The 27,829-nt window shown below is 44.4% G+C and overlaps 1 protein-coding gene and 1 long non-coding RNA gene across 2 annotated transcripts; one reads left to right on the forward strand and one right to left on the reverse strand.

Annotated features, from left to right (window-relative positions):
- Positions 1-1,721: 1,721 nt before the first annotated feature.
- Positions 1,722-27,734, reverse strand: VXN (vexin). Its single transcript, XM_072804412.1, has 6 exons — positions 25,045-27,734; positions 20,664-20,719; positions 12,690-12,840; positions 8,741-8,802; positions 6,003-6,094; positions 1,722-4,159 (listed from the first exon to the last, which is right to left on the reverse strand). The coding sequence occupies exons 1-6, from the start codon at positions 25,109-25,111 to the stop codon at positions 3,976-3,978; spliced, it is 612 nt and encodes a 203-aa protein (XP_072660513.1). The 5' UTR covers positions 25,112-27,734; the 3' UTR covers positions 1,722-3,975.
- On the forward strand, positions 1,911-14,319 carry LOC140620321 (uncharacterized). Its single transcript, XR_012020104.1, has 3 exons — positions 1,911-4,856; positions 9,137-12,404; positions 12,889-14,319. It is a non-coding gene; the product is annotated as an uncharacterized lncRNA (long non-coding RNA).
- Positions 27,735-27,829: the final 95 nt, after the last annotated feature.

Raw genomic sequence — 27,829 nt, forward strand, 5'->3', positions numbered from 1 at the left:
TTTTTATTTTGTTTTGTTTTATTTTATTTTTATTTTGTTTTGTTTTATTTTATTATTTTATTTTATTTTATTTTATTTATTTTATTTTTCGGCATTTGATTTTAGAAATAGCTGTGTCTTGTGCATTGGGGGCTGCTGATTAATTCCTGACACCTGCCCCTCACCCCCTGAAATTGCCAGGCTGGGTAGAATCCTGAGCTCTGTGGATTGTGATGTGAGCAAAAAGCCAGTTCATGTTGAAGTAGGGCCTCTCCCTAAAGAAGAGTGGGGCCCAGGTGATCAAGGAGTAGGAAACTCAATTTGCTCTTCTATGGATGGAATCTGAAATGTTAATCACCACTTGCCTAGAATTCCAGGTACCACCCTGCTGAGCAGGATCCAGATCCCCATTTTCTCCTAGAAGAACATAGACCCTCCTTAGGCCATCAGGCAAAGGCCTGGCTGCTTGAACCCCAGGAGGGGAGTTTAGCTTCATGGCTAAACTCCAACGTCCCCACCCAGAACTCAGAATTTATGAAATCTCCAGGAACGCCAGGAGCACGGAATGGCTTATGGTGTGAAGTGGTATGAGCCTCTCTACTTGGTTTACCCACAGACCCCAGCTAGGGGCTAGGAAGCAGGTTGACACAGGCCCAGCTGCCCTGTCAATGAACAAGTCACAGGTCAGGTTTCTTTTGCTGCCACTCCCTTGACAGCACATGACTTTTTCCAAACTATATGCTCCCTCCCAACAATGGATATTAATAGCTGTGAATCTCGTCCCAAGTCCAAAGTGACCAAACCCCCACCACCAAAAAAAAAAAAAAAAAAAAAAAATTTCTAAGCATGTGGCCTGTCTGCAAAATGAAATCTTTCTTCCTGTGCACTTTGACAATGCATTCACCACAAACCTTTCAAAAGAGGTTGACATTTCTTGTATTAAAAACTGAATGCAATCCCTGAGGATTAGAATCTTTAGGAGAGTTATCTTGTGTTTTTTCTTGCTTGTCCCTAGGTCTCTGCCAACTTAGAGTCAGAGACAACATGTCACACGATTCCTTTTAAAATTGGGCTCTGGCTGCTGCTGCTTTGCCTACCCACTGCCCATCTGCCTGCTCTGAAGGCAGCACAAGTATTGGGAGGGGTGGGGGGACTGCCAGAGAACACACAAGTAAGAACTGAAATATTTGACTGGACTTGGTCCTAACAGAGGCGATTTTATTACCCTAAATGTCCTGGAAACCCTGTTGCCTCTGGCGCGAGAAGACTCCAGCCTCCGTCATCCTGGACAGCAGTCTGCAGCTAGCCTTGGCGTCCTTCTGCAAGTGGCTGTAACGTGAGTCACAGGGGCAGTCTCCAGGGAGGCTGAACATGAGGTGGGCACAGAGGAGAAAGGCTCTGTCTTCCCTGGCCTCAAGAGAGAGACGCCAGTGGGCTGGGATGGCCGCTGGGCCCCCAGGGATTTGTGGTGGGGACTGAGGGGTTGGTATCAGGGAGGAGGGTGAGCCCAGAGAGGGCAGGTCATGCCAGGCCAAGCCCCATCAGAAATGGCCTTGGTGTTGACTGTTGGGCAGGGCCCATAATATCAAAACCAGACATTGCCTTAGGATGGAAAGAACATTCCAGATTCTTCCTCACAATCCTTTTCATTTAGGTAAAGGAACAGTGAGGTCCAGATTCATAATTCTTTCCCTTGGTGAAAGCCTTCTCTCATTCAATGAGGGAGACTCATACTCTTGTGGTGGTTTATTGGTGTCACAAACAAAGCATACTTTATTTTTATTTGAACCGGTCAGTTAAAACATTCTATGCAAGGCAAACACTTCATCATGAAATATTTAAATTAAAAATAAATAAGTTAGTTCCATCCTACGGAAATCTCCAGGTGCCACATACAAATAGACGACATCAGCTACAAATTAAATAAGCTGAAATAAATAGTTTTGGGATTCTCTGATTGATAGGTCTGGCATTAATCACCTACTGGCTCCCTAACTCTTTTCCAGGCCCTGTAATCTATACTGTGTAAGACTCTTAGTCCATTGAGACCAGTCCTTCATTGAAAGAGCACTCGATGCCCAAATCTCCAAATCATGTTATAACGTGAGGACTGGGGGCTGAGCATCTAAAACAATGGCTGAAGGGCAAGGATCAGCAAGATGAAAGCCCAGAGGGCCAGGCCTCTTCTTCCTCCATGCCTCCTTATGGCTCACTGGGGCCATGGAAACAGGTAACTTAGCAAAAGGCAACATGTGGCCACAGAGCGATAGCTTATGAATAACTGTTGAGTTGGACTGGTAACATGGCCACATTCTTCATTGTACTAAAACTTGGCGATTTCCAACCTAGTCTTAGACTTTCACCATGGAGTATCTGATTTTGCTAAATGGGTAAGATTAATTCAAGTTTCTGAATTAGAAAACAAGCCTTCTGGGACAGAGTCGAGGCTACAGGTGACAGATTTATGGGTTATGTGCCACTAATGCCCTCCACAGGCAGGCATTTCTAACTGACCACTGCACTCCTGGATCTCAGGCCTACCTCCACACAGCACTCCAGGCGGCCTCTGCCAATCATTTGTATCTAGCGTTTGAGATGAAAATTATTTGCTAACCTTGATCCTTCTCTATGTTCTGAACTATTCTGTGTGAATACACGGATACACAGGCAATGAAGCCTGATACCAGATGGGTCAGGCACCTTCAGGCTAATCATTTAACTGCTTTAAACTGTCATCTATTAAATAGATAAGGACATCTAACTCAAAGTTGTTGGACAGAAAGAATGAATGTAAAGTGCTCAGTGTCATGTCTGACACATGGTAGGCATTTAATAAATGGGAGGTGTCATTATCATATTATTATCATAAGCCTATTGAAGTTAACAGTGGGATTGATGACATTTCCATTAAAAGAAGGAAAGCATTGCATTAATATATTAGGTTGAATCACATGAAATTGATCAGTTGTTTCTGACTTACAGAGATGCAATTTCTTCAAGTTCAACCCAATAGTTAATATTTCATTTAAATCACTTACTTTTTCCAACTTTATCAAATTTTTCCTTTCAAACATTGCCCCTGGAGACATACTCCTACCCCTCAAAACTATCCTCAAATCAGTTGCTAAAAAAGTAAGCAAAGAAAGGAGTCTGGTGGGCTTGAGGACCTAGTATCCAGTTCCACTAACCATATCTAATCACAAAATCTCATAAGGCCTTGGCTTTCTCATCTGTAGACTGGGAATAAGTGTGTTTTCTTTAATGGGGATAACGGATGGGAAACACTTTCAAAAGTTAGAATCATTTTGCCACTGCAAGGCATTATTAATTTCACTAGACTATGCCACTTCAGAAAACATTAGCATTCAACATTTAATTTTTAATCATGTTTTTCTATAGAAAAGCTGCACGTAGAATAGAGAATTCATGCAATCATGCCAAATGATCAATACTGATCTTGACAATACTGTCAAATGGATATTAGAACTATAAGTAAATATAGAGTGCTTTGTCATTAAAAATTGTACCTTGTCAAGATGAAATAAATGTGATAAGAGGAGTAGTAAGAACCACTGTGTTTACAAGTGCCTCAAACATCAAGCTCTTATATTTATACCAGGAATCACACACATTAGAACAACTCACAAGGAAGACTGAGGAACTGCCTGCTTCCTTCCTTGGAGGTCTTTAAAATAGGTTGGGAAAATTTGATTGTGGTGTGGTTTTGCTTAAAGATAGGGATATAACCTCTATGACCTCCCGAAGCCACTTTCAGATCCATGACTTTATCGATTCTAAGAAGGCACCCTTTTCTTTTGCCTTCGAAGGCGGGTTCCTTGCCTGTACCCTAAGCCAGGGCTATCGTTAGTAAGAGATGGTGGTGTGTTTGGACCAGCTAGTAGCAGAGGTGAATGCGGCTCAGTTCCAATCTGGAAGCTTCCTCCCCCATTATGCAGTGAACTCTGGCCAACGCAGGGCACCTGGGGAAGGTCACCTTTAGTCAGCCTCAAAGGCACTGTTGGTAGCTCCCACATATTCAGACTTCTTCTTGTGCCTTGTCCACATTTTCCGGAGGATGCTAGGGACACCACAGGAAGCGCTTCCTGTCAGCGGTAGGGAGGCTTCTGCTCCCTGGGGAAGGGTTGGATACTCTTCAGTCATCTTCTTGAGATGTCTGGATCTAAAGAAGAGTCAGGGGTAAGTAGGGAGGACAGTCATTTCATAGAGCCAGACTTTCATTTTTGCCCTCAAGGAGTAGATCGAACCCTTATTTCTCTTCTGTTCATACACCGTGTGACCAGGATGGAGGGTCACTGTTGGGATGCATATGTGGATGACTTCTTTTGAGGGGTCCTTACAATGGGGTGAGGAAAGGAGGTGGCTCTTGGCACAGTGGTCCATGAATCTCAAATCCTGCTCTTGTCCCAGAGTCTCCTTTCCCACCCCTCCCACTTTTATACCAACAATCTTGCTGGAAAGGGCAAGCTTCCCAAAGCATTAGAGCTACTGAAAGAGCCTGAGCAATGGGGAGTACATCTTGCTGCTCACTGACTGACTCTGTGGCCTCAGGCGAATGACTTAATCTCAGCCAGCCTCAGTTTCCTCATGTACAAAACAGGGATAATTTCACCTAAGTCACAAGACTTGTGAGGAAGAAAATGAGATAATAAAGCATTGGGCTCATTTTTAGACCTCAGTAAATGTTTATCTCTCTCCTCACTTCCTCCCTCTAGGTGAAAGAAATGGCCTTACTTTTCAATAGCCAGACTCCAGGAACACATAGAAATGAGAATGTCTGAACTTAGAGAGAAAGGGGGACCATGGAGATCCCTCCGCATGCAGCTCTGTGGAGCAGAAAGTTTGGTCTGTGCAGCACAGTAAGTTGTTGTGGGCTTAATTCAGTTTTCAGCAACAGCCATCGCTGCTCAGGACCATTGGCCACTAGACCTTCAAACAATCCACATGGTTTTCTGGCTTTTCACCAATTAGGTCCCAATACATTGAGTGACTTAGTTTTTATAATTCTTTCTAAATGATTTTCTTTCATCTAGGAGAGCTTCATATCAGTCTCTTCCTCCTGGGACTCTAAACTTTCAAGGTGTACACCTCTTGGGTTAATATTCTAGCACATGGCCCCTCTGACACGCACACATCTAACACGCCCCCAAGGATGTGCCTTTCCAGCTGCTAGATTGTAGGTTTCTTGAAAACTAACAGCAAGAGTTTGTGCTAAATTCTTCACATATCATCTGATTCAGTTCTCACCATCATCCCTTAAGAGGGGTACTATTATCATCCCTGGTTTTGGGTTTTGTTTTGAAGTAAGTGAGGGCATGGAGGTTACAATAACTTGCCTGAAGTCATAGCAGGTTAGTGGCAGTGCTGGGCAAGCAAGCAGCTCAGAGCCTTGTATCCCTACATCACCCTCTGAATCACTTTTCTGCTATGTGCAGCATGGGGGATAGTGGCAGAGGCATCAAGATACATGTTGACTTGAATTTCAGATACTTGCTTGCCATTAGTGTGACACTGGAGGCAGTGACGGAGTTGCTGGGGGTGGGGAGGTGGGGATTATCCAGTCCTGCTGCTCTAGCTGCTGGCTCTGGATCAGTCAACAGTAACATGGGGGTTATAAATTTGGTTTGAGACTCTTGTATCTTGCATATTTACCTTGGGCACTTAACCTAATTCATGAGGCATTTCTGACATCACTGCGCCTACCGGGAGGCTCTGAATATGACCTGTGATTACATCCATCTAATTAACCAAAAAGCCTCCCAAATGACACTTCTCCAAGTCTAAAGAGTGGTGTTAATGAAGTGGAAACCATCAAAAACACTTCAGCTTAATCCTAGGGAAACAGTTGATGAGGCGCTACAGAGACCTGGGATTATTGCCCTCATTAAAAGGTAATTTAAAGCTGGCATTGATTTTGTTTGAGCATCTTGAGAGTCTGTGAACCAGGCCACCTGTTACTCTTCTGTGGCAGGACGGGGGTGGGGGTGGGGTGACGCCACACTTACCCTCTGGTCAGAACACCTCCGTTCTCCGAGCCCATGGCTGCGGCCTCCAGCACGCCGGGGGCTTTCACCGAGATCCGGGCCACCGGAGGAATCTGGGTGGTGTGGGAGGGGAAGGCAACGTGAGGATGTGGCCAGGGTCCCAACTCTGGTCCCAACTCTGGCCCAACTGGAGCTGGTTGAAAGGGAGATGGCTCCGTCGGTCCCCCACGTGGGACAAGAGTCCTCACACTTTGGCAGGCATCAGGACTCCCCTGCAGGGCTTGTTAGCACCGCGCTGGGCCTACCGCAGTTTCTGATTCAGTAGGTCTGATGTGGGCCCGAGACTCTGCATTTCTAACAAGTTCCTGGGTGCTGCCAGTCCCAGGACCCCACTTTGAGAACCACTGACCCGGGGAGCCCAAGAGAGAGCACAATCTTACCTGAGAACTCTGTCCCCGCCCCCCCCACTCCAATTGCCTATGTCCACTTTGTGGTCAAATCCTGTAGATTTGTGCTTTGAAAGACTGTCTAGATTCGTGCCATACTCCCCATTTCCTCTGTCATAGCTTCCAGATCCATGACCCAGGACCTCCTTGCTTCCAACCAGTCTCACCACTAATCCCAGCCCTGCTGGGCCAGCAGCGCCTCCCTGCTGCAGGCCAGACTGAGGTCAGCTCTGCGGCCTGTGCTTCCAGGCTCTGGAAAACTGGCTCCATCTCCTCCTGCAGCTCTATCTCTGCGATCCCCTGCAGTACGGTGACAACTTCCAGACCAGTGTGGCTGGCCCCGGATGCTCACGTTCATTCCCGTGCACAGCGAAGCCTCTCCTCAAGCACATGTACAGCTCTCCTTCCTCCCTTGGCTCCTTCGCCCCCTGCATCACCTCTGCCTGCCATGTAAGGCCACTTCTTCCTGGAAGCCTTTCCTCAGGCTAGTGGCCTAAGCTGATTTATCTCTGCCCTCATGTCCAATGTCCCCACAGCACTGAGTACCTATGTGACATTTTTTTGACATTCCACCAGTTCTTTCTGTGGTTCTCCTCTTGTTTCATATCCTTTTCTAGTCTGGTCCCTGGAAACGTGGCATGGTGTGTGTCAGGGTCTAGCACTTAATCTCTCTGGTGGCCCTCCCACAGCTCTCCTGATGGAGGTGCTAAGTGCTCAAGAAGCTTGCACTAAACGGAAAAGTAACTGATGGCCTAACTAGGGCTAAATCCAGAGTTGGGGGATCCCTGGGTGGCGCAGCGGTTTGGCGCCTGCCTTTGGCCCAGGTGCGCGATCCTGGAGACCTGGGATCGAATCCCACATCAGGCTCCCGGTGTATGGAGCCTGCTTCTCCCTCTGCCTGTGTCTCTGCCTCTCTCTCTCTCACTGTGTGCTTATCATAAATAAAATAAAATTAAAAAAAAAAAAAAAGTTTAAAAAAAAAAAATAAATCCAGAGTTGGCTTAGTCAATGGGCATCTGCTTTGCTTTGTTCCTTCACCCCAACCCCATGGAAGGCTTAAGGTCACCACATTCCTGGAATTGTTGGGAAATTCCAGGTCAAGGACATCATAATTACTGTCCCTTCTCTCCCTAGCTGGCCAAGGGTTGTGGGCAGAGTTACTGTGCCACCTTGTGGCCTCTCGGGAGTTCGCCCTCCCCATCGTGCCAACAGCCCAGCCCCAGGAACATAAGCCCATCTCTCCTCCACTCTTCTTAGTCCTCTTCCAATTCATGTCAGCACTGAATCAGTTAGCTGTGTGGGGGCTCCTGATAAAACAGCTTGTCCCATCCCTGCCTTTGTGTGGTTTTCCTAGTACAGGGATGACCTAAATGAGGTATTTGGATTCGATTTTCTGCTCAGACAGGGAGCAAAATGCTCAGTGTCCAACTAGTTCCATAAAGGATGATAGGGCCAGCCCACACAATCTCCTGGGTCTTTTTTAGACCTCACGTGGCACGATCCATCCATCTGGAGAGCTGCTGCTTGTGGAATCCAGGATGCCCAAGCTGACCTCACCTCTAGCCGTGATTCCACCCCTCCTGTGCTAACCCAGAGGGTAACCACATTCATGCCCAGAAGACGACATAGGATTTTTTTTTTTTTCAGTGTGACCCTGAGCTAGATCTAGATGTGCACCACCTGATCTCCCTTCAGAGAAGGACAAGCTGCCCAACTGCTAGGCAGCCCACGTACCATGACAGAGCGGGGAGGAAACAAAGGCTTGGCCATTTGGGCCCGACTTAGGACAAAGCAGATGGGTAGCACTTGCCTCACAGCTCCCGCCAGGAGGCACGGCAGTTCAGCCTCTGCGCCAACCCACCTCCCTTCTCTTGCAGAGGTGCTGATCCCTAATGCACATCTCTTACCCCCATCCCACATCTCAGAGTCTGCTTCCAGAGACCCTAACCTGGAGTAGATGTCCTTCAGAGGTGTCCTGACTGGAGACACCCAGTGTTTCGTGTTTTCACAATATTTGAGACCCTTATAGCTGCTGCTGGGAAATTAGGCATTTCTACCTGACACGTGCCTGCCACAGAAACCACTGCTTTCCCCCCATGTTGGAGATGTCCACTAGGTAACACCTTCTGCTTGCTTAGGACCTGAATTTCTGGCAAGAAAGAGTAACATCCAGGGGTGTGCTGTTAGCTCATAGACTTTAGGAGCAAAGAACCCTCAGTGGGCTTTTCTGATAATCCTCAGGCCTGAAACAAAGGACAGGGCAAGAAGTTTAAAGCACAACAGATAACAATGAACCAGGCTTATTTTACTTACCAAAGATTTTCCATATGCTCGATTCCCACACAGATTTGATGACTTGGTTTCTGAAATCCCCACTGCAAGGTTGAACAGAGGAGGCATTACTCAGTGGTACTCTGTGTTCTACTTCCCCCTGGTTCTCCGTCAATGATCTCATTTGCTAATCAATCCCAAGCTGAGAATTTCTAAAGGCTTTTGTGCCAAGCAGCAAAATCAGGCAGTAGGTTCAGGCAATGGGGCAATCGTCGAGTGGGGCACCTGTACCCCTGGCACTCCTCCCATCACTGGGGGGGAAAGGTGGTAGAACTAAGGCCTAACAAGATCACATGTGTGGAAACATTTAGTACTGTGTCTGTGTGCAGTAGGTGCTCAGAGAATATGCCCTTAGCTGGTCCTTCCTTCTTTCCTAAGGTGTCACATCACAAGTTATCAAGAATTGAGTCTTTACTGCTGGGATCTGTTCAGCTTGTTGATCCTGGACACCTTTCTCTGGAAATGAGCAGAGAAGCCCTGTCTGCGGTGTTATGCACAGCTCTATGATGTGGGATGGTTGGAGTTCATCAGAGTCCTGAGACATTGGCTACACGAGACTTATGTGAGAACCTTCTTGCTATGCCTTTATGCCTGAAGCCCGATCTACTTCTGATTAACCTCTACCCTGAAGTCAGCAGCTTCTGAGAATCCAGGTGTTGAGCTGAGGTAGCTGGCAATAGGTGGGGGAAAGTTGGCTTTCAATATTGTCCTCTCCTTGGGCAGACATTCCAGAACAAGCCCCATCCTATCACACTATAGCAAATAGAGATAAAACACTCCAGCCCAAGGAAGAAAACATTTAAATGCCAATAAAATGAAGCTACAAGACTACTGAGATTAAATTGTAATGTACAGTGCTCTGGCATAAATAATAGCAGCTCATAGTTTTGAGTATTTCCTGCGTTGGGCACTGTGCTGTGAAACACATAAACATTGTCTCATTTAATCCTCACCATGACCCTGTTAGGTAGATATCATGATAGTCCCCACTTTCCAGATGAGAAAGTAAAGTCTTTAGAGATGCATAACAATCAGAGGAAGCCAGATAAGGATGATCCAGGGAATGGTGAACTGCTTTGGGGGTCTTGTAGGTCTGGAGAAACTTGGCTGAGGGACACCCTAACCCAGTCTGGGAAGTGTTTCCTAGGTAGAGACAGGAAGGACAAGCTGCAGGAAGAATGGGGTCAGAGAAGGTCGGGGAAACAATATAATGGAGTAGTCACAGAATTATACTGCAGCTCAGGGCTGCTGTGTATATCGATGGGCAGGGACAGGAGTGTATCACAAGAGGTGGCCCTGGAGAGGTCAGCAGAGAATGGATTTTGGAGGGCCTTGAACATGGTCTGGAGGGCAGTCGGGATAGGAAGGAAATTGAACAGCAGGAGGATGGCAAAGGCAGATTTCTGCTTTAGACATACCCCTCTGGTAGCCTTATAGGGGAAGAGGGCCAGGGTTGGATGCTACACACCAGAGAAGAAGAGGATCTCAGCCCAGGTAGCCTGAGGTAGGTAGCAAGGGGGAAAGATGAGACATATCTAGTTGACATTGTCAGAGTTTAGTATGCGATGTGGTGGGTGGAGTGGGGGTGGAGAGAACAAAAGGGTGTTAAGGAAAACATCCCAGCTGAGAAAGGAAGACAAGATTGAAGGAGGAGAATGCATTCCATTTGAACAAGTTGATTCTGAGGAGCCTGATGACGTCTCGGTGGAGACATTCCACAGGCAGCAGATTCTCCAAGGCCTAGGATGTGGTTGTCCCCACTCTAGGCATTTGAGGCTCACCAGCTCAGGGCCTCATGGTGAGAGAGTTTCTCAGCTGGGTCTCTGCCTTCAGAGTCCCTGCAATTTCCAAGATTCCTCAGAGAATCTTTCTCCCACATGAGAAGGCTGCATCATCCAGGAGCCTTCTCCTACAGCTCAGAAAAGAAGCAAGCCTCCAGATCTGAGATCCCTGGAGACACACATCCTTCTGATGGGAGGATGGAAGATTTAGTACCCAAGGCCAGTGCCAAAGCCTTTTTCATGGAAAGCACTGGGTCTGGCTTTGACTCAGAAACCCTCCGTCTCTGTCAACCCCCTCTGGAATCTATCAGATTAGGGGAGCTGGCTGAAGGAATTGAATCAATGCCCAGCTCAATCTTTTTTTTTTTTTTAAAACCTGACTGGCACATTCCCTGCATGAGCTGACTGTCACATGTTGGGCAGATTATCTCCATTTCGTTACTTACTGTTCTTTTATAGAATAAAAGACTGACTTGGACAGTCAAGTTACTTAGGAAAGTGGCCCCTAAAGCTAGATGATTGGGAAGCTTCTTGGGGGCTGGGTGAGGGGGAATGGAGGCATTGGCTAGGAAATGAGAAGATTTAGGATTTAATCTCAGTTCTGTTGCTAATAAGCAGTGTGACTTTGGGTTAGTTTCTATGGTTTCAGTCTCCTTTTCTGTAAAAGGGCATGGGGTTCTTTACCTTCAGTATGTGTAAGAATCACCTGGGGGCGGGGCTTGCTAAATCAGAGATTGCTGGGCCCCATCCCAGGATTTGATTCAATAGGTCTCTGGTGGGACCCAAAATTTACATTTCCAGCAAATTCCCAGGTGATTCTGCTGCGCTGGGGACCCCACTGTGAGAACAACTTATTTGACCAACTAAATCCTTGCTAATCAATATATCGTGCTCAGACCAACATCTTCAACATCACCTGGAAGCCTCTTAGAAACAAAGTCTGGAGCCCTACTCAGTCTTGCTGAATTAGAATCTGCATGAAAACAAGATTCCCAGGTGATTCTTCTGCACATTAAGATTTGAGAAACATGGCTGTACATTCATTTTGATTTTGTAGCGAACATATTCTCCTTTTCTCTTTCTACACACACATGCACCCACCCACTCACCTATATATAGACACAGAGAATTTATCTCCTCTTAATTTGCAAGGCAGATTGTGGTTTTCCTAATGCTTTCACTCTACATATGTGTATATGTAATCTCTTAGCTAGAGAAGATATCTTCATTTATGCGTTATTATATGTCGGATCGTAAAAACAGGATCAGGGTGTTACTGATCAAAGAAACCTTAGAGATCCAGTGGGGCATCTACGAAGGAGAGAAATGGATGGAGATACACTTGATGAAGTATAACTTCAGTTCTTACAACATACAAAATTGTCGACACCCAAATGCCTTGAGAAGGACATCCCAGGCTTTCTATTGTACATTTTCGGAGTTAAAATATGAATTCCTTTAGGCTGTGGACATTAACAGAAATAACCTAAACCAGCCGTTAAAGGCAAAATACCATCACAGACTTGGGCGGGCTAGTCGCAGGTTCCTGTTTGACTGCTTGGGGTGGAAGGCATTCTTAAAATAGCGAAGGTAAGGCTACAATGCCTCCAGTTTTCAAAACGCATGTGTCCCTACATTCTTTTTAGAGATTGTTGCATAGCCCTAAGTCATTCACATTTAAGGTGGTGAGCTCTTAGGGTGGCAGTTTACGAAGAGCCTGTATAATCACACTCACGGCCTGTCAAGTAAATAACGTAAGCTTCTGTTTCTTCCTGAGTCCTGTCTACGCTGGTTCTCTCTCCCCCAGAACGGAATGATTCTCATCTCTTGAATCCAGCAGGGCTTCCTGGGGAGCAGGACGGTAGGTGAGAGCATCTGTGCTCGCCCAGGAGGGTTTTTCAGGTAGGCGCCTAGAGAAGCTGCTGTGGGCGGGGCCCGAGAGAGAGCAGGGGCCGCGGGCGCCGGGGAGGGGGGCGCCCCAGGCCACAGGTGCGGCGCTCACCTGGCGTGATGCGGGGCGCCGGCGAGGAGCGTGAGACCCCTGGGAGAGGCCAGCCAGGCCGCAGACGCCGCAGCGGCCGGTCCAAGCGCGTCATCCGCCCCCCCACCCCCCAGGGAGGTTCCAGGGGCTCGATCCGGGGCGCACGTACCGGGTCTGGCCGGGGCCTTGCCCAGGTGGGGGCCCTGCGGCCGCGCGCCATGGAGCCGGCCCGACCTGCGGCCCTCGGCGTCGCGGCGCTCGCTGCGGTGCGGCAGCAGCTCCAGGGGCCGCGGCGTGTAAAGGTCTGACTCGATCACCACCTGCCGGGAGGAGGAAGGACAGTCAGCTTGTTCCTCTCCCCTCTGCAGATGCACCTGGTGCCCGCAGCGATGCAGCGGCGAGAGAGCTCGACTCAACTGGCCTCCAGCAGGTCGACCGTTTTATTTAGTTTCAGCGAGCCGAATGGGGCCCTGGTGCGGGAAGGTGAGGGTTCTGGGGGTTCCTCACCAGCAGTCCCTTCACAGAGCCAGGAGCCTGGGCCATCCGGCCAAAGATGCCACCTGCCCTGGGGCCTGACATGGTCGGCTGCAGGACAGGCTATTTGAAATGGAGACAGGTCTAGAAATCAGGGTCTTACAGTCTTTGCACTAAGCAGACTCTCGTTCTCGCGGAGGGAGAGCTAGGGAGAGGACTTGGGGCCCACCTAATTCCCAGGTTTAAAAAAAAAAAAAAAAACTGATGGCAAGACAGAGCTGGCACAGCTCCACGTGCTCACATTTACCCCACCTCGCAGAATGCCTGTGGCAGGTGCAGCTGGGAGATGAACGTCCACTATGTGTGGTTCGCTAAGTGGGAATTCCAGAAAACCAGACAGAATGCTAAGAGCTAAGGTGTTTCCAGTAATGATCACCTGCTGAATGGGTATTTTGGGAAGTACATTAAGAGGAAATCTCCCTTTTGTCAAGACCCACCAAAATAGGCCTTACAGGTTAAAATATACATACTTAGATATTGAAATAGTTTAAATGCAAAAACTTGAGACAAATAATACTATATTTTATCTTAATACTGGGAGTGATGAAGGGAATCCTAGCAGGTTTTGGCTCATATTATGCATATTTTTATACATATCCAGGACATTGAGGTCATTCATTCTGAATTTCTTTACTCCTTTGAAGCTGCTTAGAATCCCCAGTAGTACACCGCAGCTTCTCTGAGGCTTGCATTTACTCATTCGCTTGCTCCTTCAACAGATGCCCTTCGAGGGCATGTTTTGTACCGGGTGCTGGGTGCATCTGTGAGTTAGGTGGACCCATCTCAGTTCTCATTCTCTGGCCTTTGGTGGATCTCCCTCACTTGTCCACATAGAACAATTGTGTGGCTTTTGGAGGATCCTGAAGCAAATAAGACTAAATTTTTTAAATATTAGGGTGACATTTCAATTTAGTGGAGAAAAATTGAATCCTTAATAACTCCTGCTAGAATAAATGGCAAGTGACTGGGAGAAATGGATCTGTGTTCACACTTCTCACACCTAAATAAATACCAGACAGATCAAAGATACATGTTAAAAACAAAAAACAAACACAAGAGTTGCATGTGGCTCAATATAACATTTGTTACACGTGATGGGGAATTATCCCTATGTACACAGAACTCTTACAAATCAGTGAAGAGAAAGAAAACAATAGAAAAATGGGAAAAACCCATGAGCTGGCAATTGACAACAGAAATGCAAATGGTAAACATGAAACCGTAAATATGAAGAGATATTGAATGGTAATTAAATGTAAATGAAAGCAAAGTTGTGTCTTTTTTTCTCCTCTCAGATTGTCAGTAATGAGGAAGGTAACTCCATTTGGGGTCACGCAGACCTGAGTTCACACCCTAGTTTTGACTTGTGATTATGCGGAAAGGAGATGTTCTTGTGTGTCCTTGCTGTCCTGGGGCATAGTAAATTTGTAGAGACTTTAGTAGCAGGGCTTGCTCTCTTTCTTTGTGCCACATATTTATCTACAGAATCAGAGAACAGTTCGTGTCTCCCAAAGAGGAAAGTAGGAGAAGCTGTCACCCTTTGCTTCAGTTTACCACAAATAGTCCTTTGCTTAGAAAATTAATATATCCCAAATCTGGTCTTATCTGGGTTAGGAGATTAACTCTTCTCAAGTCCGTTTTAGGGCCCAGACTCATTCACTGTGCCTTTGGAGAAAGCTGAAAATTCAGCAGCATATAGGATTAGTACGTTTTCTCTTCTGGGCACTAAAAAGGTGGGTTCTTCATCCCCCCAATTATTTAAAATATGTATTCCTTTTTCCTCCCCGCTAAATTGAGATACAATGGACACATATGATTTTGTAAGTTTAAAGTGTACAATGATTTGATACATTTATAAACTGTGGTATGATTAGGTGGTGTTTCCGTTGGCCTGGGGGCAGCACGGATCCACCCTGCATCAGCTCACTGGGGACTGGAAGGCACAGAGGTGGGTGGTCCAGCACTGACCCCCCTGCACTAACAGTCCCCTCTGCTTTCCTCCTTACCTTCCTTCCCCTTGGCCCTGTGCTCTGCCATGATGTTGCCCGGAACCCTGAGAATTTCCTGGATTACTGGTAGTTTGGATGTCATTCCCCTGGACACGTCATATTTGGCTAGCTAAGGACTCTCCTGGAATGAGTTGAATTGGAGAGACCTGAACCTCATCTCTGACACAGGGCTCTTGGCTGTCACAGATATTTCTGATTTGATTTTCATTCTGTCAGCATTCTCCTAAATGAGGAGGAGTGAGACTGGTATGTTTTCAGACCTGCTTTGTGCAAGGAAAAAGTAAAGCAAGGGGCAGCTCCAGTGGCGCAGCGGTTTAGTGCCACCTTCAGCCCAGGGTGTGATCCTGGAGACCCTGGGTCGAGACCCACATCGGGCTCCCTGCATGGAGCCTGCTTCTCCCTCTGCATGTGTCTCTGCCTCTCTCTCTCTGTGTGTCTATGAATAAATAAATAAAATCTTAAAAAAAAAAAGTAAAGCAGGTAATGAAAGCCTGCGGAGTCCAGGAGGGAGACCCAGCATTTCCTCCTCTGAAAGGAAAGCAAATGTTCCCTTTAGGAACAAGAAACTCCACCTCCGCAAATCCTGCTCTGCTTTGTGGGGCGGGAGAAGAGAATCAGGAGGGAGGAAGAAAGGGAGAAGTATTAGCTGCTTAGCCCTCTGCTGGATGTAGGAAGTTCCTTGGGCATAAGGATGAGGCTGATTTCTTCCCAGGTCACAACTTAGGGCCAAGTGCACCGTCAGGGTATCTTCTCTAGTTCCCAAAGCATGCCAATAGCAGGAAAGGAAACAGTGGAGGTGCCCAGTTCAGATTTCTCTTTCTTAGCTGGTACTTGGTTCTCATTTCCCACAGTAACAGAGGCTCTGAGAGGGCTCCAGGGAGTGCTTTGGACCCACACCAGGAAACAGACAGCTGAATGGATGACTGTGGCCTCCTGAAAGCCTGGGTTATTTTCTAGTCTCTAGGACACAGTTTGGTGACTTAATGCTCTGGTCTCGAAGTAGTTGAGAGCAAGCTTTTTAGCACCTTGAGTACAGGGGTAAGATAGGGGAACAGGGAGAGGGAATGGAGAAGTTGGGCTGGTGGAGAGCTGGAAAGACCCGAGACCTAGGTGATGGAGAATCATCATTATTTAGGGCTGCTGAATATTGTTCAGCAATGTTCTAGCCCAACTCCCAAATTTTACACATAGGGAAACTGAGGCCAAGAGAGATCATGTGTCTTCAGGGTCACAGAGCTATAAGGGGCAGAGTCAGGATGAGGGCTGTGGTTTTATGACTCCCAGGTGAGGGCTCTTTGTAAGACCCACAGAACTACCTACATCCAGATAAACTTCAAGTGCAATTGATTGCTCAGTGGATTTTGAAAAATCAGTAGATTTCCAGACCAATTTCTCCCCAAAGGGTTGAATCTGGGGAGAATGTGACATTTACAATCTCATTTCTCCATCTTTCCAGGGGGTGGTGCCGCTGCTCATTATGAGGGGGCTGGGAATCAGTGGTCACTGTGTGGCCTAGATGTCCACACCTTAGTGATTCTTTGGCACTAAGGGTGGCTTAGAGAGGAGAGATCTTTATAAAGGAAGGAACCTGACTTTACATGGTAGCCCAAGGAGAACAGACACAAATAAGAATTTCAGGACAAAGAAAGTCATAAATGTTGGTAGATTCAAGCAGTTACAAAATATGAATATTTTCCTTGGGAACTCAAAGGGAAGCCAAGAGCCAGATGGATGAGAAAACAAAAAATCAGAGACCGTTTTTTTTTTCAGGACTCACTTCCTTCATCTTAGGTAGACTAAGACCTTTCTTGTCTTTTCTAATTTGAATGTTCTGTACAGCTGGGGTTGAGATTTGCAAGCAAAGGATGAGTCAGGGGTTAGGGGAAATGAGAAATTTAGAGAAGAGCTCAAAGGCCAGAGGGCATAATTAAATTGTCTCACCTGGAAGAAGACTGCATAGCTGAAGACAAGACCCAGCTTCTATTTTTTTTTAAATCAAAAGCAAATTTTAATATGTATTCATATACTTGAGTCATTTTTCTTCTCTGAGTAAAAATATTTTGGGGAGGGAAAGTCATAAACCATAAGCATGACAGTCTTTCTCAAAAATTTCCACTCCCAGGGAACCTGAGAGCACGGTTCTATAGTACCTGGCTGAAGTCAAGGCTGCTTCAGGAGGCTGTGCCCTGTATTTTGGTTGCTTTGTATATCTCATGCCCATGTGGCTCCATCACCACCACGGAGGGATGTCTCCTTTATTTAGGTTCTAAATCTGAGGGATCCCTGGGTGGCGCAGCGGTTTGGCGCCTGCCTTTGGCCCAGGGCGCGATCCTGGAAACCCGGGATTGAATCCCACATCGGGCTCCCGGTGCATGGAGCCTGCTTCTCCCTCTGCCTATGTCTCTGCCTCTCTCTCTTTCTCTCTCTGTGACTATCATAAATAAATAAAATAAAAAAAAATTTAAATCTGAGAAGTTTCTTCCCTAGAACCTATTTAACTGTCAGAAAGTATGATGATTTAGTTTCCATTTTAAAAACTTTTGTAAATATTGTTGTGTCCATAAAGTCAGTGGATATCAGTGTTAGGAGTGATTCAGATAGGAACATTGTTTAAGGTTAGAAATTCAAGGCAAGAACTTGGTTGGTAACAAACTATTCCCAATTCCCAAGGGATCTTTCTGGAGTCATGAATGATTTGTGGCTCCTTCAAATCCAGAGTAATGTCAAACTCAAGCCCTTTGACCAAAAAGTCTGTTGTGAAACTTTCCTTAAACAGCAAATTACCTACAAACAACCCCTTCCCTTTCTGTTTCTAAAAAAGACTTATTCATTTGGAAAGAGAGGGTGCGTGTGAGTGTGGGGAGGCACAGAGGAGGGAGAGGGAGAGATAATCCTCAAGCCTATGGAGGGGCTCCATCCCAGGCCCCTGGGGTAATGATGTGAGCTGAAATTAAGAGTTGGCTCCTTAACCAACTGAGTCACCCAGATACCGCTCCCTTTCCATGTTAGAAAACATCCACTGTTCCTTGAAAGTTGGGAGCATTTTTCTTCTGGACTAGGGACTTAAGTTTTCAGGGACCAGGAGAAAGGTAAGAATCTCTTCCCTACCACAAAGAAATCTTCCATCTATTAAAAGTCCTTTTTTTCTTTCAGGGGCCCTCTTTTTTATATTCTTTGAGAATATAAAATATTCTCAAAAGTCATTTAAAAATATACAACAGAAAAGTGGGCAAAAGACATGAATCAAGAACCTATAGAGCAAAAATATCAAAACCCCTGAAAAGATGAAGAATGTTGTTAATAATTAAAGAAATGCAAATTAAAACAAGATATTTTTCACCTATCAGATTGTCAAAGATTAATATTGATGACCTATAGTACTGGTTTTGGTAAAGGTACTTTAAACATAATTGCTAGGAATTTTGCAATGGCTATAAATTTTTTTCAATGTTCATGTCCTTTGAGCGTTTTCTTTTTTTAAAATTGAGATATAGGGGATCCCTGGATGGCTCAGTGGTTTAGTGCCTGCCTTCAGCCTGGGTTGTGATCCTGGAGGCCCAGGATCAAGTCCTACACCAGGTTCCCTGCATGGAGACTGCTTCTCTCTCTGCCTATGTCTCTGCCTCTCTCTCTCTCTGTGCCTCTCATGAATAAATAAATAAAATCTTTAAAAAAAATGAAAAAAAATTGAGATATAATTGACATATAGCACTAAGGAGGTCAATGTATTGATTTGATGACTAACCATTTTCATATCTGTGAATTTACCCTCAAAAACATTTGTATAAGAGCATGAAAGGTATGTTCAAGGATATCGCTCGTGGCATTGTTTTAGTAGAAACAATGAAGAAACCTCATTGATTGGTAATTTGGTTAAATAATCTAGAAAACTTCAGATGTGATTTGGGTAGAAAATTATAGTACATTCATACAATGGCATGGTATGCAGCCTTTATAAAGAATGAGATATGTTTCAATTGGCACGTAAAGAAGTTCAAGATTTTTAGGTTAGTGAAAAAAGCAAATTGCAAAAACAGTATGTTATCGAGCAATGGAGCATAATGATATGTTAGTATGGGAAATTTTCACTTAAAAAGTGACAACGGGAGACACCTGGTTGGCTCAGTGGTTGAGTGTCTGCCTTTGGTTCAGGTCATGATCCCAGGGTCCTGGGGTCAAGTCCTGCATCAGGCTCCCCACAGGGAGCCTGACTCTCCCTCTGCCTGTGTCTCTGCCTCTCTCTGTGTCTCTCATGAATAAACAAAATCTTAAAAAAAAAAAGTGTCATCACTAAATGAGTGCTTGGTGTGTGTCAGATTCTGGACTAAGCACTTTACGTGTATTAAATCATTCGCTCCTTCTAATGGTTCTTGAGATATTATTCCCATTTGAACGGTGGGCAACTTGCTCAAGGTCACCTAGCTAGAAATGGATAGAACTGCAATGTAAGTCCAGGCAATGTGACTTTAAGTCTACATACCTAGCCATTATGTTCTGTAGCTTCTTAGAATTTTCTAATATTATATTTTATATGTTCATCGTATTTGAAATTTTATAATGGGCACATACTACTTTGGGAATTAAAAAAGTCATGTTTGTCAAAAATGACAATGACTAAAACCTATCTCATTCCCAGGATACTTAAAATAATTCTTTTTTAAAAGAGGAGAATAGGCTTTCAAAAGCTGAGATACTTAGAAAATCAAAATGGTGTTCTATGAAAAATTGTTATAGTAATAGAAACCCCAGCATAACCAAGAGGAAACAATTAGCAGTTAAACATTTTCAATGAAAGTACAAAGATGGATTGACAACTTTTATGTAGAGAAATATGTAAGCAAAATGAGAAATTTACAGCATCATTTGGCTCTAATGACATGTAAACTAATTTTAAGGTAATGCAAATTCTTATTAGAGTAGCAAAGGATAATATAAAAAAATGAAAGTTGATGTTAGGTTGGAGGTAAATGGAAAAGCATTGCTGGAAGCCTGGCACCTGTTCAGAATTCCTAGTAATATGTGACAAAGCCGTAAGCCAAAACCATTTTTTAAAAAAATCACTATTCTCTGCGTCTCGCAGAGTGTCTCTTACACATAGTAGGAATGCAAATATTGGATGGATGAATAGATGAATGGATGGATGGATAGATGAAACTCTTCTTATCCTTTTACTTGTTAATTTACCAAGGAATTAATCCAAAAGAACAGTATTTTGTACAAATTAATTGCAGTACTATTCATAATAGTGGAAAAAATGGAGCATCACAAATGCCAACAATAGGAGACCACTAAATCAGGAATGCTATACTCATCGTGGACTCTGTTTAAATAAGAACAAAATTTTTTCAGAGAATGAGATTTACTCTATACATCTGAGAGGTTGGGGGGAAATGACAGACTAGGGGAGTCTAATTCAGGGCTGTTTCCTGTCTGGTTGACATTTGTCAATTATTTGGGTGAAGTGGAGGACAGGAAATCAGGCAGCAGCAAATGCCATAGAGAAAAGCTTCCTGGCTATTGAGGGCAGGGGAAATGGAGAGCTAGATGCTGCTTTTGTATTAAAAACCAATAAAACGGATCAGAACTGAAGTTGTCCTTACATTCTTGGTCAAGAGATGTTGAGAGCTTTTGACTCTTCTTCTGGCTGGACTGGACACTGCAAAGAGAGAGAAAGGAATGGTTTTAGAGAACATGGGTGAGGCTGATGTAGCCTCAGAGAAGGTTTGCACGTAGAAGGGGGCAGAGCGCCAAGAAGGGACGTGGGGAGACTCCAGGGTGTGATTACAATTTTAGGTGTTACTTGGCTGAGTGCACCAAAGTTCATAGCAGTAGCGTTCACAGCAGCCAAAAGGTGGAGACAACTCAAGCGTCTACTAATAGATGAATGGATAAACAGAGTGTGGTGGTATAAGCCTACGGTGAAATATCATTCAGCCTTAAACAGAAATAAAATTCTGAATACATACAGTAACATGGACCAACTTTGAAAACATTAAGCTAAGTGAAATAAGCCAGACACAAAAGGACACATATTTTATGAGTCCACTTAGATGAGTTACCTAGAGTATTAAACTCAGAGACAGAAAGTAGAACAGAGGTTATGAAGGGGTTAGGAGGAGAAGGGAATGGGGAGTTGTTATATAGAGATTTGGTTAGGGGTGATGAAAGTTCTGGAAATGGATAGTGGTGATATCTGCACAACAGTATGAATGTACTTCATGCCACCGAGCTGTACACTTAAAAATGCTTAAATGGTGAATTTTATATCATGTATGTTTTACAACAGTAAAAAAGCTTAAAAAATCAACTGTTAAAAAATGTTATTTGGTTGGAAGAAGGTGTGTATTTTGTTGAAAATGGCGATACTCAGGCATCTCTTTTCCCTACTGCTGCCAGAATGATTTATTTGGAACTGAAATCCCACCGTGTCACTGCCCTGCCTAGAACTGAGATGACATCTGGTCACCTATCAGATAAGTGACCAGATGAGTGCTGGGAGGTATTATTTTCTTCAGAGCACCTATAGCCACGAAACCTGGTGGACAGTGTGCTAGTTAATAGCCATGGTTCCAGACTCCTTTCACTTGAGTGTGAATCAGAACTGGACCACTTGCCAGTTATGTGACTTGGGGAAATTACCCATCCTCTCCACGACTCTCCCCATCAGTAAGACGTGTAATTAATAGCACCCATTTCAGAGGGCTGTGACGAGGATTAAATGAACTAATTTTTATAAAACCCTTGGTCCAGTGCCTGGCAAAGAGTAAGTTCCCCCAAATTAGTGGTGGTTATTCTGATTTTCCTCCATTTCTGCAAGTTGAAAGCAGGTGAAAAGAATATGTAATAACTTCTAGATACTATAGCATTCCATTAGGATTTCTCTTTCTGGAGTTTTCTCCATTTCCTCCTGCTGTTCCCCGATTCCCCTCCCATTGCTGTTTATTCTCAAGAGAATTATTTTGAATGCTGTGGTGCCATTCACACTAGAATAAAACCCCCTCTGCTGTGTCTCAGGAAATAACTTCTGGTATAACTTCTTGGTAAAACCACAGCTTTTATCTTTTGTATCTACTGTGAATTTTGTCTATGAAATCTTTCCCTTAAAGGGCTCTCTTTCTCTCCAGAAAGTAAAAATCCACACTTGTCCTCAGTTATAGACTTGATATCTATGTCCTGTGCCTTTAAAATACTTCAATAATACTATAACACTTGCTGTTGCCATATTTTGTGAGACATTAAGATGGTTCGGCTGGAAAAAACAAATAAATATTAAGCTGAACCCAGTATGTGTATGCATGGGTGTGTTGGATAGAAGGACATGCTACAACAATATAAACATAATAATAGCTCACATTGAGCTTTACCAGGTGATGGCTTATTTGCCTTATCTCATTCACTCCTCATAGCAACTCTGTAAGCTAGGTACTCTGCATTATCTCTATTTTATTGGTGGGGATACTGAAGTTGGGGGTCACCCAGTTGATGGTGGTACAAGGCCCTATACTCTTAACCATTGGCCTCCCTGCTCATGCTGTTGAATCTGTGCTCAGAAAATGTCTTGGTCATTTTGGTCATGCTAAACTGTAGCACTGGGAAGAGGGAAGAGAGAACTATAACCTTGTTAGACAGAATTAAGCCACTTTCTCTTTCTATGGGTAAGGAACATGGGCATGTAATGAAGAGTTACCAATCTCTTATAAGCAATGACTTAAGAAGAGCTAGCACTGTCTTCTTTCACTGAAATCTCTCTGCTCGAGAGCTTTGGAGAAAGCAAGATGAGGCAAAAAAGAAAAAAAAAAGGAAGGAGGAAGAAGTGAACTTCTTCCATTCATGGTCTAATGTAAGACTGCAAAAACTCCTTTTTTGGAGAACAACTTCCTGAGCAGTGAAATGTCCATGAATACCAATGAATACTTGGTTTATTACCAGGAGATGGCCATGAATGAAAATGGCAAGAAAGGAACACAGGATTAAATATTTTATCTCCGACTGAACATATTCATTGCTCTAAATGTGGAATAAAGCTAGAAATCATTTTGTAAGTGATGTACTTAATGATGCTTACTACATGCTGAGTTACTGTTCTAGAAGCTTTATGTTTTATCTGTCTTTCAGTTTCCCCCCCATAATAACCCTAGGAGGTAAATTCTAGCTCTCCCTTTTACAAACGTGGACATTCAGGCCACAGAGATGAAGCCTGCCCAAGGTGACACAGTACAGAATTGGCAGTAGTCTCTTGACCACGACGCTAAGCAAATGGAGTCAAAGGCCCTGTTTTAAGTGATTTTATTCAGGTGAAGTGTGACATACTCCTGAATTGTTGAATACATTTTTAATTAAAAAGGACTATGAGAGGCTTTGGTTTTTTTTCTTCCTTTAAAACTTAAGTGGAAAAAAATTACAGAAAATAGATACATCTTAACATTTTCATATGTGCTTCCAATTTGTTTTTTTTCTCACGTAAAAGAAAGAAAATATTAGGCAAGTATAGATTCCCTTTCTACTCCCTGCTAATTCTGCTTCCATCTCTCCCCAGAGCTAGTAAGATCACTAATTTGATCTGCATCTTTCCAGCCTATGTTTTCAGACTCTCTGTGGATGTGTATCCATCAGCTGTTTTGTATTGCCAGATACAGTAATTGTTACCATACATATAAAATTTTCAGCCAGCCTCCCCCCTCCTCAACATTATATTTTTGAGATCTGTGTCCATACACATAGATCTAGTTCATCCCTGCTGACAACTGTGGAATATTCCATAGTACAATGACACCGCATTTTACCCCCTCCCCTCCTCAAGGACATTGAAGTTATTTTCAACTTTGCCCCCCTAGAATCAATGCCACTGTGAACATCCCCGAGTGAGAGCATTCAGAAGTGGAACTGCAGGGTCGGAGGGTCAGCTTTGACTTTCCAGGTACTTTTCAGAGTCTCCAGACAGAGTTCCAACTCCTACACGTGGGCAGACTCCTAGCTCTTTTTTCTCTCTATGTGGCAATAGATGTCAAAAGCTTTATTTATGTTCTGCAGGCTGTCTCTTTGTGGCCAGGCCGAGTGTCTCCCTTCCCCCCCTGAGCAGTGGCCCTGTCAGTGGCTGACACGGGAAGAAGAAAGGGATTGTTTGAACAGGGGGTCACAACACCAGCAAACATCCAGCCCCCTTCATTCAAGTCTGACAATGAGACCAGGGCTGAGCCAGAGTCCCAGGCTCTCCCAGCGAGGCAAGGGCTGCAGGGAAAGAACAGAGGGAGCAGGAGAGAGGGCTGAGCTGCGGAGGGGGTAAGGGAACTGTCCAGTAACCAGACACCTGCTGTCCGCTGAGCTCCCACACAAAGCCCTTCCTGGGACTTGACACCGTTCACCCCCAGCACAAGAGCAGAGTCACGCGTTGTGGTGGTGCTCGTTTCAGGTGAAGTTTGGGACCGTGGCCCTGGGGTCTGGTTAGAGGCCAGTCCTGGGTCAGGGCATTGGACTTTAGGCCCCTGCCGGGAGGATTTCTCCTCACTCACATTTCATAGCATAGTTAGAAATCATACTTTTGAGCCAGCCGTTCTCATTTCAGAGCCCACTTGCTCAGTGGAGAAGGAGAATCTCTCTAGCTGCCCAGGGAATTTTGTTTTCATCTCTGTTTCCTAAAACAATGGCTTGCTGTCACTTTCATTCCGCAGATTGGGTTGCCAATATTGAATTAAGTGACACTGGGAGCATTTAACTGCCCTCATCACCAACCCCCCCCACCCCCCCGCCCACCCAGCCGCCCCCACCCTTTGATGGATGATTTCTCAATGATTGATGTTCATCCCCGTACATCCTTTTCAGAAACAACAACAACAACAACAACAAATACCATCACGACAGAGAGCCCATCAAACCCTCCGAGAGACCTGAGGATAAACCCTAGTAAACTAGCACGTGATTGTCTTTAACCTCCAGCATAATAAGGTGCCTCCGTAAGGAAACCGTCAAGGGCAATTTACTCACCCTTGGAAGGGATCACCGTGGTGAAAACTTCTATATTTTCATCACTGCAGCTGTAAATCTGATGCATCGTTTCAGCCTCCTCTCCCCCAAAGTGCCGGGAACCGGAAGCCTCTCCCTGAACCCCTAGTCTCGAGCTTTCCTAATCCAGTCTGGCTCAGGGATCATTGTGCAGATCCACAAAAGACAGGCTGCTGCTGTGATCTCATCTCATTCCAGAGTCTTCACTGCAACATTTTCTAATCCCATCTGTCTTTTTTTTTTTTTTTATGAATCCTATTATTGTAAACCTTTGATTGAGCGTGGAGGCTTCAGTCCCCTCCCAGCCAGCATGTATTTAACATTTTTGTTTTGCCGTGTCTGCCGCAGTGATTTTGGAAGTCTTTTGTGAAGTAACGATGAAGTGAAATCGCCGACTTGGTTAGAGATTTGGAGCTCGGCTGAAGGAAACGTGAATTTTCGTATCAGCAATTACCCTTTTCATTTCAGAAATGAAGGGGTGCTTTTTCCCCCCCTCCTCCAGAAGAACTGGATATTCAGTAATTTGTCGTGTGTTAATTTGGCTTCCTTCTAAGTTTCTATTTTAAACAAAAGGACTGTTTCTCTAGAGCATTTTCGCCTCATGCCAGTGCATGAGAGGCTGACATTTCTAGAGAGCAGTGTACTTAGCATCTCCTTGTATAACCCTTCAGGTGCTTGCAGAGACATTGTAACACGCAGCGCCCTGACATTCAAGGTGGTACAGAAGATTAGATTTACAAGAAGATTACACTGTATTGTCCTAAATATCCTAATGTATATTATCCTATATATTCTATTACCCTGTATTTATGTAGAATAATATATACCCTATATTTTGTCTTATATATTCTAAGTATACACACAGAAATAAGGTATGTCTGAAATGTATTACGTATATTATGTCAAACCCACTGTCTTTCATTATACCAAGACAGATTTATTTCTTCGTATTGATAGCAATTATGTATTCATATTGATAATGATAGATGGCATTTATTAACTGCTTGCTAAGAAGCATGATGTGTAATGTTATTTAATGTCTAGAGCCACCCAATAAGACTAGCCACTATTTTTGCCATTTCATAGGTGAGGAAACTGAGGCATGAGGAGAATGAGTAATTTTTTTTAAGATTTTATTTATTTATTCATGAGAGTGAGAGAGAGAGTGAGAGTGAGAGAGGCAGAGACACAGGTAGAGGGAGAAGCAGGCTCCACGCAGGGAGCCCGACGTGGGACTGGATCCTGGGTCTCCAGGATCACACCCCAGGCGGAAGGTGGCGCTAAACCGCTAGACCACCGGGGCTGCCTGAGAACGAGTAATGTGTCCAAGATTAGAATACCTAGTTCATGGCAGGATTAGAATTTAATCCTTAATTTGACTCCAAAATCAATGTACTTAATTGCTAAAATTATACTCCATTCTTTACCTCCAAAACCTTGGCCTCTACCTTAAACTTGGGAGTTCAAAGCCCTTCTTAGATGTGGACATGGTGTCCACTGCTTGCTTGCTTGCTTTCTTTCTTTCTTTCTTTCTTTCTTTCTTTCTTTCTTTCTAAGAGTTTATTTATTCATGAGAGAGAGAGAGGCAGAGACATAGGCAGAGGGAGGAGTGGGCTCCCCATGCGGAGCCCGATGCAGGATGTGAGCCCAGGACCCCGGGATCACCTGAGCCGAAGGCAGACATTCAACCACTGAGCCACCCAGGCATCCCTGCTATCTTTGTAGTAGACAAATTTGGGGCATTTACTCACCAGTTAGTGTCAATATTACATTTAGGTCTCAGAATTGCACCTAGCTACAGAAGATGGCCCTGGGAAGCCATGTTTATTCTATTTGAATCTATTCCCTTGACCACATTCGATTGGACCAGGGTAGACACCTAACTCAAAACTGCTGCCTCCTGGAAGCAGAAACTGGCCCTTAGCCTGTGGCCAGAGGGAAGGTATAAATTTTCAATATCTAGGTGGTTTGCAGGTTCACTGTGGGGAGGAGGGTGTGGAATGGAGGGGAAGCCAGTGGAAATAAATGGAACTGATGATCTGGACAGGGCCTGAGGCCTAGATGCAAATCCAGGGTAAAGTGTTTTAGATGGAGGATGGGGAGCAAGTACTTCCACCCTGACCCATAGTTCGTGGGTCTGTGGTCACATATACAGTGGGTGAGAGCCAGTGGGAGGGATGAGGGGTTGGGAGTAAGTGAAGTATTGGAAGAGTGAGGAGTGGGTATGGAGAATTGGAAGAGCACAAAGAGGCAGAGGTAAGGGAGGGACAGAAAAATTTGATAGTTTCCCATTTCCTGCCTTGTCTCTCCCTCTGGCCTACTGTCATTCCTATCTTGGGGTCCAGATACCTAGACCTCCATCTGATAAGTTTCCTTTTTCTAAGTTTAAGTAGGTTTTGCTCATTTTCAGTTAAAAAGAGTACTGTCTAAAAGACACGTCTACAAATTTTATAACCTCCACAGTGATTAAATTTTTAAATCATAGAAAATTCAGAGGAATATTTAAATAGAAAGAAAGATCCAAAATTATGTTAACAGACTGAAATCATGTTAATGGACTCTAGGTAATAAAATATGCATGGAATTTAATAAAACTAAATGTAAACATTTACCTTTACATTAAAAAAATTATATAGTATGGAGTTGGGGTTTAGCAGCATTTTATTAAAAAGAAATCTGGAGCTTTGGTTAACCACATGCTTAATAAGAGGTAATAATAAGGAACAGAGCTAAAAGACACAAATGTAGTTTCAAGGACCTGACACTA

The sequence above is a fragment of the Canis lupus genome, chromosome 28, assembly GCF_048164855.1.
Source record: "Canis lupus baileyi chromosome 28, mCanLup2.hap1, whole genome shotgun sequence".
Taxonomy (NCBI): domain Eukaryota; kingdom Metazoa; phylum Chordata; class Mammalia; order Carnivora; family Canidae; genus Canis; species Canis lupus.

Coding starts and splice junctions, on each gene's coding strand:
- VXN (XM_072804412.1), bottom strand. CDS start 25,111: ATGCATCAGATTTACAGCTGCAGTGATGAAAATATAGAAGTTTTCACC. Junction 6,095..8,740: donor GAGCATATGGAAAATCTTTG/GTAAGTAAAATA, acceptor CACACCACCCAG/ATTCCTCCGGTGGCCCGGAT. Junction 4,160..6,002: donor GGAGGTGTTCTGACCAGAGG/GTAAGTGTGGCG, acceptor ACTCTTCTTTAG/ATCCAGACATCTCAAGAAGA.